This window comes from Chelonoidis abingdonii, chromosome 9 (genome assembly GCF_003597395.2).
Source record: "Chelonoidis abingdonii isolate Lonesome George chromosome 9, CheloAbing_2.0, whole genome shotgun sequence".
Classification (NCBI taxonomy): Eukaryota; Metazoa; Chordata; order Testudines; family Testudinidae; genus Chelonoidis; species Chelonoidis abingdonii.
Genome location: NC_133777.1, coordinates 45779930 through 45792840, shown reverse-complemented (window position 1 = coordinate 45792840; position 12911 = coordinate 45779930). Strand labels below are relative to the sequence as shown.

At 49.0% G+C, this 12911-nt stretch overlaps 1 protein-coding gene across 1 annotated transcript in view; it reads left to right on the top strand.

Annotated features, from left to right (window-relative positions):
* HCN4 (hyperpolarization activated cyclic nucleotide gated potassium channel 4) overlaps positions 1-12691 on the top strand; it is a 161108-nt gene extending 148417 nt beyond the window's left edge. The window contains exon 8 of the mRNA XM_032789147.2: positions 10789-12691. Within this exon, the coding sequence (XP_032645038.1) occupies positions 10789-12344 (1556 nt within the window). The 3' untranslated portion in view covers positions 12345-12691. The remainder of the gene's footprint in view (positions 1-10788) is intronic.
* Positions 12692-12911: the final 220 nt, after the last annotated feature.

Below are 12911 nucleotides of genomic sequence, written 5' to 3'. Positions count from 1 at the left end.
CAAGGTTTCAGCAGATTTATATGGTAGATCTGCTCCAGCTTCCGGCAACCTGGCTGCCGGACCTTATAGTCGACTTCTCCTACAGCTTCTATTACCTCATATGGCCCCTGCCATCTGGCCAGGAGCTTGCTCTCCGCTGTGGGTATGAGCACCATCACCCAGTCCCCCACCTGGAACTTCTGGGTCATTGCTTGACGATTGTAGTATGTCCGTTGTGCTCCTTGGGCCTTCTCCATGTGTTCGCGCACAAGGGGGGTGACTCGGGCTATTCGGTCTTTCATCTGCAGCACATGTTCCACAACGTTTCTCCGGGGGTTCGGCTGTTCCTCCCAGTCTTCTTTAGCCAGGTCTAGTATGCCCCTGGGGTGTCGACCATATAACAGCTCGAAGGGGGAGAATCCAGTGGAAGCCTGAGGAACTTCCCATACAGCAAACAGTACATAAGGCAGCAGGGCATCCCAGTCTTTTCCATCACAACTAATCACCTTCCATAACATGTTTTTCAATGTCCTATTAAAACATTCAACGAGGCCATTGGTCTGGGGATGGTAGACCGATGTTCTAAGGGTCTGTATGTGGAGCATGGTACACAAGTCCTTCATCAGCTTAGAAACAAAGGGAGTCCCTTGGTCCGTCAGGATCTCCTTAGGTATCCCTACTCTGGAAAAAATCTGGACTAATTCTTTGGCTATGGTCTTGGACATGGTATTCTGTAGGGGAATGGCCTCGGGATATCGGGTGGCATAATCTAGTACTACAAGGATGTACTGATGGCCCTGAGCTGACTTCTCCAGTGGCCCCACTATGTCCATAGCTATTCGCTCAAATGGAACCTCGATAATTGGCAGAGGTACCAGAGGGGCCCTTAAGTGTGGTTGGGGCCCATGTATTTGGCATTCCAGACAGGAGGTACAATATCGCCGGACGGCCACATAAATACCAGGCCAAAGAATCCGATCAAGGGTCTTATCCATCCCTAGATGGGCCCCAAACAGATGACTGTGGGCCAGATCCATTACCGCTCTCTGATGCTTCCAGGGGACCAAGAGTTGTTCTATGACTTGCTCTTGGACGCGGACTACTCTATATAGCAGATCTTTTTTGATCATGTAATATGGCCCTGGGCCCTTAGCTCTCCCCTCCACTGGGACCCCATTTACCTCGACTACTTCCTTAAGAATGTTGTGGTATATGGGATCATTGGCCTGATCCTGACCAAAATTCCCGCGTGCAGTCCCTATTTTTCCCAATTCGGGGGGGTCCACCTCCGTCTCCCCCTCGGGCTGCTGGGATTTATCCCCCGAGTCTTTCTCCCCCAGTCCTCCAGTCTCACAGGGACTGCCGGCTGCTCTTCCGCCTCCTGCCTCCCCTCCATTTTCCGGCCTGGAGCTAGGGCAAACCAGGGCCTCGGCGCAGAGGCTGGTCTCCAATTCTGGCGCCTTCCTTCCCCAGTGGTCCGAGAAAGTTCTTGGGCTGCTCAGTGTCTCTCCACGAGAGCAACTAATTCATCATAAGAGGAGGGATCATTCTGGCGGACCCACCCCCATATGTCCGGCGGCAACCCTCTCATGTACCTGTCCAATACCAGGATTTCCGCTACCTTTTCTGGCCCATGGGTCTCGGAGCAAAGCCACTTCCGAGCGAGGTGTATCAAGTCAAATAGCTGGGACCTCGGTGCTTTGTCATCTTGGTACTTCCACTCGTGGAAGCGCTGGGCCCTTATGGCTGGCATCATGCCTGCCCTCGCCAGGATTTCCGCCTTCAGCCGAGGGTAATCCATAACTGCTTCTGTGGTCATATCAAAGTAGGCTTTCTGGGCCTCCCCACACAGGAATGGAGCCAGGAGACCTGCCCACTGGTGTTGGGGCCAGGCCTTCCGCAGTGCCGTCCTCTCGAATGCAAGGAGATATGCCTCTATATCATCATCTGTTGTCATTTTCTGTAAATAGTCGCTCGCCCGTAGCAGCTGGGTCCCCTGGGCCCCATGCGTCAGCGTGGTCAGGGCTTTCAACTGGTACACTACTTCATTCAGAGTGGCTCGATCTTGGGCCGCCTGGCTCATCAACAGCTGGTTCGTCTCCTGTTGGACACATACTGACTCTTGCTGGGCCTCCACCTGTACTCTGGTAGCCTCTTGTTGAGCCGCAGTGGCCTGTATCAACGCCTTCACTAAGTCCTCCATTTTTTTTTATTTTTTTTTTTGTAATTTTACATTGCCCTGAGATGGCTTGCCACAGAGCCTCACTCACTAGACCCTCCCACCCCTGACACCACGTGTAGCAAAGTACCTGCTTCTCCTCTGCTGGCTCAGTCCCTTGTTGCCTTGGAGCCACAGGCTTGGGCAAAGCAAAAGTCCTTCCCGGTCGCGCAGGGTCTGGCTGATCCTTTCTTAGTCAGTCTCTTGCTCTGTTTGCACTCTCCCCAGAAGGAGAGCATATCTTCCTTGCAGGAAGAGTTTGAGAGTCCTGCTGCACCTACTCACTGGCAGCTACTCTACTTCTCTCACTCCACCCCCTGCTTCCCTGCCAGGGCGGGTTTAAGAAGGTCCCCAGCAATTGGGGCCAGCTGAAGCTAATTAGTTCCCTGGTAACCCCTGTTCCAGCTGAACCTTATTTCTCCATGGCTATATCCCCTCAATGGATAGGGAGAGGCCTTTTAACCCCTTTGTGATTAATTACTACCCCTCTCCTGGTAGCTAATTGTCCTGAGTTTGCCACAGTGCCTTGAACATTCTTGTCTTTTTTCTTATTGTTTCTTTTGCTCTTTTTTTTATTTTTTTTTTAAAGATTTGCTAGTTACTAAGCATGCTGTGAAAAGTGATACAGAGGCAGCAGAGGCCACAGGTGACGGGACACTGGAGGAGGCAGCAAGGAGGCAGGACTGATGGGGGTGAGCTTGGGCCAGAGCACATCACCACCTAGCCAGGGAATGGAGCCCGAAGCCCCACGTCCAGGGGATAGGGCCTAGGGACAGAGCCCGAAACCCTGTGGCTGGAGCCTGCCACCCAAGGGCTGATGCCTGACCCCACTGGCCCTGGGAAGATGGGGAACTCACTGGCTGCCTGCTCCTCCAGCTTGTGTCTCTCCAGAGGAAGGCAGGGCTCAACTACTGCTGGTGGTCCCTGGGAAGGGGCTGCTGCTTTGCCCTCCCCCCCCCCATCACTGCCCAGGAGGCCGTGGCCACAAGAAAAGCCCCTGGTGGCCTCATGAGGCTATGGTGGCCGTATCTGAGAAATGCTGCCTTAGGACCCACAGTTCTGGACCAGGATCCCCTTGTGCTAGGTGCTGTACAGAACACCAACACAGTGTATGCTCTAAAGAGCTTGTGCAATCTAATTATGATGCACCACTGGTGTGTCCATATCTTTGCTGATGCAACTTTAATAAACTGGCTCATGTATCTTTGTGCACCACTGTCCTCTACTGGATGGTATCAGAACTGCTCAACTATGTATCAGAGATCCTGTATTACTCACACCTAGTGAAGAGTCTCCTCTACTCAAGTGGCCGGAGGCTGTGCTTTTTGGAGAAGGAGGATCTGAGTTTGATTACTGCTGCTGCTATGAAGTTCTGCATATTCAGGTTTAGAAGTCAAACTGGAACAAGTGTGTATTATATATATTATATCAGTTCTTATACCATGCTCATCACCATAGTGTCGGATGGACAGACGGTCTAGAAGGATAAAGACTTGACATCACACAGGCTTTGTGCTTCCAGCGCTGAAATGAGAGGACAATAGATTATTCTGTCCAAGCATCCTAGTGTGGTTCACTGAACAAAACTGTGGTACAGAATAGCATTACAGTTCGGATTACACAGAGCTACTTAAAGAAGCCAAATTTATCAGCCTTTCATCACTATGTTTGCAGATCTCATTTCAAGGCAGGTGAAATGACAGTAAATCCAGAGCAAAGAAACTGATCTGTAGTCAGAGCAGTTTAATAAAGAAAGAAGGAAGAAAAAAGTCATTGCAGACACATCTCCCTAGGAAACTCCTCTCTCCTGCCTTGCTCCAGCTTTGGCTTGTGTTTCACTCATGGCTTTAGTTAAACTGTCAGGAAACCATCTTTCCTCAACTAGGGCATCACCCTGTACCTATTATGGTCTGACGCTGCATGGGGCTGCCCCACTGGAAACAGCCAATGAGCCGCACACATGGTCAGAGGAGAGATGGGTCAGTGGAAAGGTGTGTGAGGGTATAACGTTGCTGGGGTGCCCAGAGCTGCATGCCAGTATGTTACCTCTCTGCCTCAACAGGAGTGAGTTTTGCTGGTGACTAAATTGTGTGCCAGCTCCCTGCCACACCAGTCTGTCTGCCTCCCCACCCCAGCCAACTCCTCAAGGCTCTTCCGGCCCAGACTTCACTTAGTAGGTACAATCAGTGAACTCCAGCATCTTAGTGCCCCAGGGATGTTTCTCTGCAGTGCACAGCCCCATATCATGGTGCAGTCGCAGAAGATATTAAGTTCACTGCTCTGTTAAAGAGTCAGTATATCACAGCTTATTAACTGAACTGGGGTAAATACACTGTTCTCTTCAAACACCACCCTGAACTGGTTTATGGTAAAAGTAAAACGAGTTTATTAACAAAAGAGCATGGGGTAAGAGACACCAAGTAAAAGATAAAGGTAGAGCTGGCTACAAGCAAATAAAAGTGAAAATACGTATCTAAAATCTGAAACTTAATCTAGCAAGATACGGTCTTTGTGCAAGATGGTTTCTCTCACCCTGTCTCCTTTCCAGTCTGGCCAGGAGGTATCACAGACATGAAAGCGCTCAGTTTCTTTGTGGTGAAAGATTGAGATGGCGTCTCTCTCTCTTCCTTGTCTCCCCAAAGGAATGTCTTTGTGTTACATGTCAGGAAGGCCTCCTGGGAACTCAGTCTCCTCTGTCTTTCTGGGGTGCAGAGCCATGTTAATTCTCTATCTCTTGTGTTCCACCTCACAATAAGGCCCACTGGTTTAGCAGCTTTGATAGCTGATAGCAGCTTTGTTTACAGCTAATATGTAAATTTGAGGTAAACCTCCCTTCCTTTGTCTGGGGCAGACCCCTCTATCACCTTTACCTAAGTTAGACTGTCTTTGACTTAAACTATGTTCTAGTAACATTATACAGAGGGAATTCATAACTTCACATATAAGGTGAACACATGCATTTTACAATGATATTAATAACTAGCATGTTATTAGCTTTCATGTGATACCTCCCACGGCATATTATATACCAGTATTATTGCAGTAGTGTGTAGGGTGTGACTACAGGGGGGCCTCGGCTCACAGAGAGTAAGGATGTATTGAATGTACTGCAAAGTAGGAGCTCTTGCTATACTGTTGTCACAGAGTGCAGGCATTGAACAGTTAGGGCCTTCTCCTGCCTCTCAGTCTACCTGGGCAACAATCCTTAACATCCAAGCGTTCTGCTGTGGAGTGAGGGCAGGTGTCTCTGAGGTCAGAGGAGGCTCAAGCCCAGAAGAGCAAACTGGAAACCAAGTGGGGTTGACACAGGATGAAGGAGTGAGGCAAGGCGTTTGCTGTGACGATGGAATCACAAAGCAGATGCTGGTCTAGCACTCTTGGGGAGGCTGCAGTAATCACACCAGCTTCTTCTCCTCCTTCCATCTCTTCTCACTTCTAGGCTTCCTCAGCCCAGTTTCTTGATAAAGAAACCCACTATACAATATCCACAGAGCTACTAACTTTCAGCCACAGGGTTGGAGTTTGATTGTCTCCTTGAAGGCACTCCCCCACCCCATATCTCCCTCTCCACACCCTGGCCTTGCAACTGTGTGGGAGAGCTCTTTGTGCCCCTGGCTGGAATTTGCACCTGTGACTCCAGAAGACTCATTATTGCAAACCTGAGGTGTTGCCCTCTCAGACATACCCTTTTGATCCTTAGCGTGTTAGCCACATTCTTGCTTGAGTAATTCCATGTTGTTTCCTACCCTGCAATTTCAATTGGGTAGGTTCTTGTTTACATCCTCACCAGAACTGTTGTGTTGTGTTTTGCTGTGCACTGCTGAAGAGCTGTCCCATTGCATCCCAGAAGTGGCCACACTCTTGTCCTGCATAAATTTGAATGATGGTGGATGCATACAGGGTCTGATTCTCCACTGCCTGCAACTCATATAGCTATTTACACCAGCGCAAAACACCCCCAAAGCCAAATTGTACCTTTTCACAGCTATTTTGCACTGGTGTAAATAGCTACATGAGCTGCAGGGAGAATCAGGGCTTGTCTGTCGTGGTGATACGGGTAGCAGTCACTCTTGTTCTATGGCAGCTTTTCCAGATCTTGACTCGTTCTTGTAGTTCTTTTCTGCACTCTTTCAGCTTTTCAACATCCTTTTTGAAGTATGAACACCAAAATGGGGCACAGTCTCCAGTAATGGTCTCACCAGTGCCATGGCCAGAGATAATACCAGCTCCCTGCTCCTGGTTGTGCATCCAAGGATCCCATTCTTCCTCTTAGCTACAGCATTGCCCTGAGAGTTCGTGTTTAGATGGTTACTTACTGTGACCCCTAACTCGTTTTCACTCACTGCTTTCCAGGATACAGTCCCCCGGTTTATAGGGGTGACCTATGTTCTTTGTTCCTCGATGTATGACCTTGCATTTGGCTGTGTTAAACTGCATGTTGGCTCACCTTACCAAGAGATCCAGGTTGGCCTGTATTAATGGTATGTCCTCATCATTATTTACCACTCCACCAATTTTTGTGTCCTCTGCAAATTTTACCTGCAGTGATTTTATATTTTCTGTCCAATCATTGATAAAGGTAATGAATAGCCTAGGGCTGAGAACAGATTCCCTACAGGATCCCACTAGAAGCATGCCCACTGGGTGACAATTCCCCACTTACAATTACTTTTTGCAGTCTGTTGGTTAACCAGTTGCATTGATTTTGTATAGTGCTAAATATTTGTATCAGCGTGTTATGTGGGACTAAGTCAAATCCTTGAACTTTGTCTACATGTGAAAGTTAATCTGGAATAATGATCTCAACAAAGGATGATGATAAGTTTATCTGACAAGCCCTATTTTCCATAAACTTTGTTGACTGGCATTAATTATGCCGACATTCTTCAATTCTGAAGATGCGAGGCAGCTGTGGTGCCAGAGTTCAGAATGGAAGGTGTTTACAGATCCAATCTGCCATACTGTGCCTGTGTCTAATTCAAATTCTGCAAACCCTCAGGGAGGAAGGGTGTTTGTCGGTCCTGATTTTGGATGGGAGCTGAAAGTGCAGGCAGGAACCTGGGGCACTGAAACAGAATGAGAAAGTTAACAAAATGGTGTGGAGCTTGAGGAAACTTTTGTTTGGGAGGAAGGTTAATATTGCTTTTGATTTAATCCAAACTGGCTGGCACCTTGGGATGCCATTGAATGATCACCTTGAACCCCAGCCTCAAGACAAGCTGCCATGCACACGCGCACTCCTGAGTGCTGCACGCAGGTTACTACTGACTAACCTGAGTCCTCCAAATCCTACCAGAACCAAGAAACAAAAGCTAAAGGGAGCCCCACAGGCAGCTACTCTAATATCTTCAGGATGGCATCAGCTGGGAGTGTGGACTGCCCTTGAAAACTCAAGTGGTGGATTTAATTGAAGCCAGTTTGTTAAGGATATGATACAAACTCCTATGAGCAGCAACTCCTCATGCAGTAATGCTGTAACAGAATAGTTCGTTTTCATTAGGCTTTGAGGATACAACTAAATTCTGATGCATCAGGCGTTCTCTTCTATGGAGAAGGTATCGTGCATAGGCACCGACTCCATGGTTGTTCCGGGGCTGGAGCACCCATGGGGAAAAATTAGTGCGTGCTCTGCACCCATCAGCAACCAAGCTACTCTCACTCCCTCCTCTCCTCCCCCACTGAGCACACCACATCCCTGCTTCTCTGCCTACCTCCCAGTGCTTCCCGCCCGGCCCCCACCAAACAGCTGTTTGACCACTCCGGGGGTGGGGAGGAGGAGCAGGAACATGGCTCTCAGGGGAGGAGGTAGGGAAGAGGCGGGGCCAGTGCCGGGGCAGGGATTTGGGGAAGGAGTTGGAATGGGGGTAGGGCTGGGGACAGAAGGGGGGTCGAGCACCCACTGGTGGGAGTAGAAGTCGGCACCTATGGTGCTGTGATCTGGTGACAGGGCTCCACACAGCACCCTCACTCATGGCTCAGATCTGTTCTTTAATCACTTGAAGTTTCCCCTCAGCCCCAGGTACATTTCGGGACCAGGCAAACTTGTGTCACTGAATTTTGCAACACTTGGAAAGGGCAAAGTGCTTACACTGCAAGGCTGAAAGTTGAACTGGAACTTAAATTTGATTGGTTTGGAATTCTGCTTACCAGGCACTAATGAAACAATAATGGCAGGCAATCTGCTGCACAGAGAACTCTCACCTGAGCCAGTAGAGCCTTTGGGGAGGGACAGTTCTTCTGACCCTAGTGCACAGAGACTTCCTCTCAGCTAGAAGCACTTGCTTGGCTTACCTCCCTGCTAGGGAAACTGCGAGGCTTAGGGTGAAGTCCTGGCTCCATTGACAGAGTTCACATTGACTTCAATGGAGCCGGGATTTCATCCTTGATTCCTTACCATTTGTAAAGTTCTTTGAGAGTCTGGGGGAAAGGGTCTAAAGAGAACTTAAATGTCACAGTCACCCTTAAAGGAGAAATGGACATGAGGTGACCAGATGTCCTGATTTTATAGGGACAGTCCCAATTTTGGGTCTTTTTCTTATATAGGTGCCTATTACTCCCTACCCCCATCCCGATTTTTCACATTTGCTGTCTGGTTACCCTAAATGGACATGGGCTTAAATGATGGAGAACATGGGGGAAGGGTGTTCTTGTGAACCCAAACAATGGTTGGAGAGCTTTGCAAAACCTCCAAGGCAAGGAGGAGGTTCCACTGTCTCTTCCTCAGTCCTGCAGGGTAATGCACAGTGACTAATGATTAGAAGTAGTGTGCACCCAGCACAGTGTGCTGTGCAGTGTCTCTGTTCTCTCTATTCAGATCATCCACTATGCTTGAGCCAGGTGGAAGTGGCTTTAGGTCACCTTATGCACTCCCCCAATACTTGGGCTGGCTGGGGGCTGGTCCAGGTCCCAGCATAGAATACAGCAGCCTCTGGGATACTCTAACTTATGCCAGGCCACTCCCAGCCCCTTTGTGGCAGCCAAGGTTTGCTTGGGTGTAGGAATGCTCAGTCATGCCCCCTTTCTGCTAGGAATGCCCCTTGTACCAAGATACAGGAGATGGGGATGATTAGAGTATTCTCTGACAGTTCTGCTCCATTGGAGGATTCCCCGATGCCTCAGGGGCACAGTTCGTCAGGCTTGATGGCTGCTTTGCACTGAAGGAAGGCTGAGGATCTGACTCACCATGTCTCACTATCCCAGTAGGTGCAGTGAGATGTAGACTGGATACGAAGGAGGGGTGTCCAGTGATTAGCGCAGAAGACTGGGATTCAGCGCTCTTGGGTCCTGTCACTGCCATGCTGTGTAATCTAGGGCAAACCACTTCACCTCTCCGTGCCTTGGTTTACCCAGCTGTAAAAAATATTGGGAAAATAATAGTGACCATACTGAGTTGCTGAGATGCAAAATCACTTGAGATTAGTCAAGCGCTGTCATACCCTAGGTTGAAAGGTGCTACAGAAGTGCTGAGCATTAGCTAGAAAAGTGTTAATAAAAGGCCTGCTGCTGAAAATAACTTACCATTCACCAGAGGAAATTTACTCAAGAAAATCCCAAGTTGTATGTGTGGCATAGATGGCTTCTGCCTTTCTGCAGCTGGGTTTTATCAGGTACTGTTCCATCCTGAGAACATGTTGAGCTTCTCCAGAAAACTGCAGGAATGTGCAATGGCCAGGAAACTCCACTAAACCTTGGCCTCTGTTTTGGATTCCCTCCAGGTGAGAAGAAAGGTCCAGCTGCCACTTCAGGAGCTGTTTGTTGAAAGCCTGTCAGGAATGGTCTAGATAATACTTAGTTCTGCCATGAGTGCAGGGGACTGGACTAGATGACCTCTCCAGGTTCCTCCCAGTCTTATGATTCTACAATTCAAAGGAATCCAGGGTGGTGGCAGCATGAGGAACATGCAGCAGGAATAGAATTTGGGGGTTGGAGTAGGAGTACTTACCCAACATCCACCCACAAACCACCCACTTGAGATACCAAAATAAAATGCCACTGAAAGCAGATCTTTACAAAATCATCCCTCAGTACTGGGTCAGGGGTGAAATAGTTAATAATGTTTATATTTAAAAAGTTTTGCCATTAGACTTCAGAGTAAACGAATCCATTGAGGTGAATGAGGCAGAGCTATTGTTTCAGGCTTTCTGCAGACTCAGGCAGACATCACTGATATAGTTACACTCGGCTTATATGTTTGGTGTTTTCTTTGTAACCACCAGCACTACAGAGTAATTGTTTTAAATGAAAGTTGAGATTCTGAAGCACAAGACAATAGCCTCCAGACAAAAAAAGCCGTTTGCCAATCTGCCCTGACCTGGTCCCTTAAAACCCCGGGTGAGCAAGACTTCTCATGTCCCATGAGGCAATATCTTATGGGACACTACTTGGCTAGAGGATGTAGCGTATGTGAGCTTATTGGCTGGCACAAAGGTGCAATGGCACCTCCATTTGAGGGAACAAATGAGAATGGGATAATGTGGCCCTAAAATGGACTGGGAGGTGCAGGCAGTGGCCTTCAATTGATACCCACTGAAAGGTTTCCCCCTTGCTTTTACCAATCAGACTGATTATTCCTCACTCCCTTTTTTCTACAGGTAAGAAAAATTCCATTCTGCTGCATAAAGTCCAGCACGACCTCAACTCTGGTGTCTTCAACTACCAGGAGAACGAGATCATCCAGCAGATTGTGCAGCATGACAGAGAGATGGCGCACTGTGCTCACAATGTCCAGGCTGCGGCTGCCGCAGCTGCAGCTTCCACACCAACCCCTGTTATCTGGACTCCACTGATCCAGGCGCCCTTGCAAGCTGCAGCTGCCACCACTTCAGTAGCAATAGCTCTGACCCACCACCCACGCCTCCCGACGGCTATATTCCGTCCTCCAGTATCTGTCTTGGGTTCCTTGGGGCAGCCGTCCAGCCAGACACCGAGACAACTGAAAAGGCTTCAGTCCATTATACCATCTGCTGGTCCTTCTGCTGTAGGTTCTCCATCCAGCACGCCATCCCAGCTGCACACTCCAGGAGCTGAAACCCCCTCATCATCTTCCTTCCAAATTCAGCAGCTGGCAGGATTCACAGCCTCTGCTGGCTTGGGCCAGTTCCATCAGGCCTCGGTTGGATCTCCTTCCCCTGGCTCAAGCCAACAGTGCTTGGGTGGCACATCATCAGCGGGATTGAACCAGTTTCAACAGGCAACTTCAGGATCTCCTTTAGGGACAGCTCAGCAGCAGCCACTTTCCAACAACACTCCGCCTAGTGGGTTTGGCCACTTTCAGCTGGCCACCACTAGCTCTTCATCTACTTCGTTCACCCAGCTCTCGTCAAACTCACCTAGCAATCTTCTCAACGAATTCCAGCCCACCATCCCCAGGCCACCGCAGATGGGACAGTTACAGCCATTCATGGAAAGTGGAACTTTGGGAGGAATGAACCACTTTCAAACTCCTCCTTCTTCCAGTTCTCCATCCTCTAGCTTAAGCCAGCTGGCACAAGCCTCTGGAGGCTCCCTTTCAGCGCTGTGCCAAATCCAACCAAGTGCATTAGGCTCTGCAACTGGGACGATAGGCCACCAGGAAAGGTCACCTTTTGCCTCCATGTCTCCACTGCAGCAGCCTGGTGTAGCCTCCCCTTGTTACACCCCTTCTGGCCTTAGTCCTCCTAGTCAGAGCCCAGTGGCCGCAAGAACTTTCCAGTGTGGCCCTGCCAGGGCCTCCGGCTCTCATGGATCTTTGCTCATGCCTCAGACCTCCAGCCCGCCTCCACTGGTCCTTCAACCCAAGAGCTCTCCACATTTGCCCCCAAGACGCCTGAGCCAGGACATCAAGTTGATTTCTGCTTCCCAGCCATCTTTGCCCCAAGAATTGGCTCAGACTCTGAGCCAAAGCTCTCCTCTTTCCTCTAGAGAGTCTGTTCTGAGCTTCTTTCCTTTCTCTGGGGGAGGGTCTGGACTTCTTGGGAAGCCGTGTAGCTCTATTCCTGGGCGCATGACTTTGCCGCGTCAGATGTCCTCAGGTTCTCTGCCACACCCACTAGTGTTTGGAGCCAGTGCTGTCATTGCTCCCTCCCTGACTGCTGGTGGGAGGAAAGAATCTCTTGTGCTCCCTGAGGAGCTAGAACCTGTCAGATCCAAACTGCCCTCCAATTTGTGAAGACCTCTTCTCAAAGCAGTTTCTGTCACTCATGCAATTCAGTTCCTGATCAGACTTTCACAAGTCATTGCTTTCCTTTTTCTTTCTTTATTTGCCTTTCTTTCTTTAGGTTTGACTGTGATTAGCGATAAACAAAAAGATGATAACCAGGTATTCTTAGAGCTATAGATTTTTGGTCACTTGATTTTATAGAATATTTTAATACATGGAGCAAAAGAAAATGAGGAAATTTAATCCACTGAGGTAACACACAGATGCAATGTGTGCCTGAGCTGGAACTTGTGAATGATCAGCCATAGAGCCACCAAAAGGTTTTCCTGTTGAGACGCAGATCCCAGGTTGACATGGGCAGGAGAAGGAACATTGGGCCAGGTCCATAGCTGGTGTATTTTGGAACAGCTCCGTTTGAAGAGCCGTGTTGATTTGCAGCAGCTGGAGATCTGGCCTTTAGTGTCTAGATTTGGAGGTCCTGAGCAGTTTGCTGTGCACATCGGAAGGTTCTGATTCCCCCATGGTTTTCTCGTGTCCTGAGTGGATTGCAGAGGAAGTGGCGGAGGGTCAGTATTG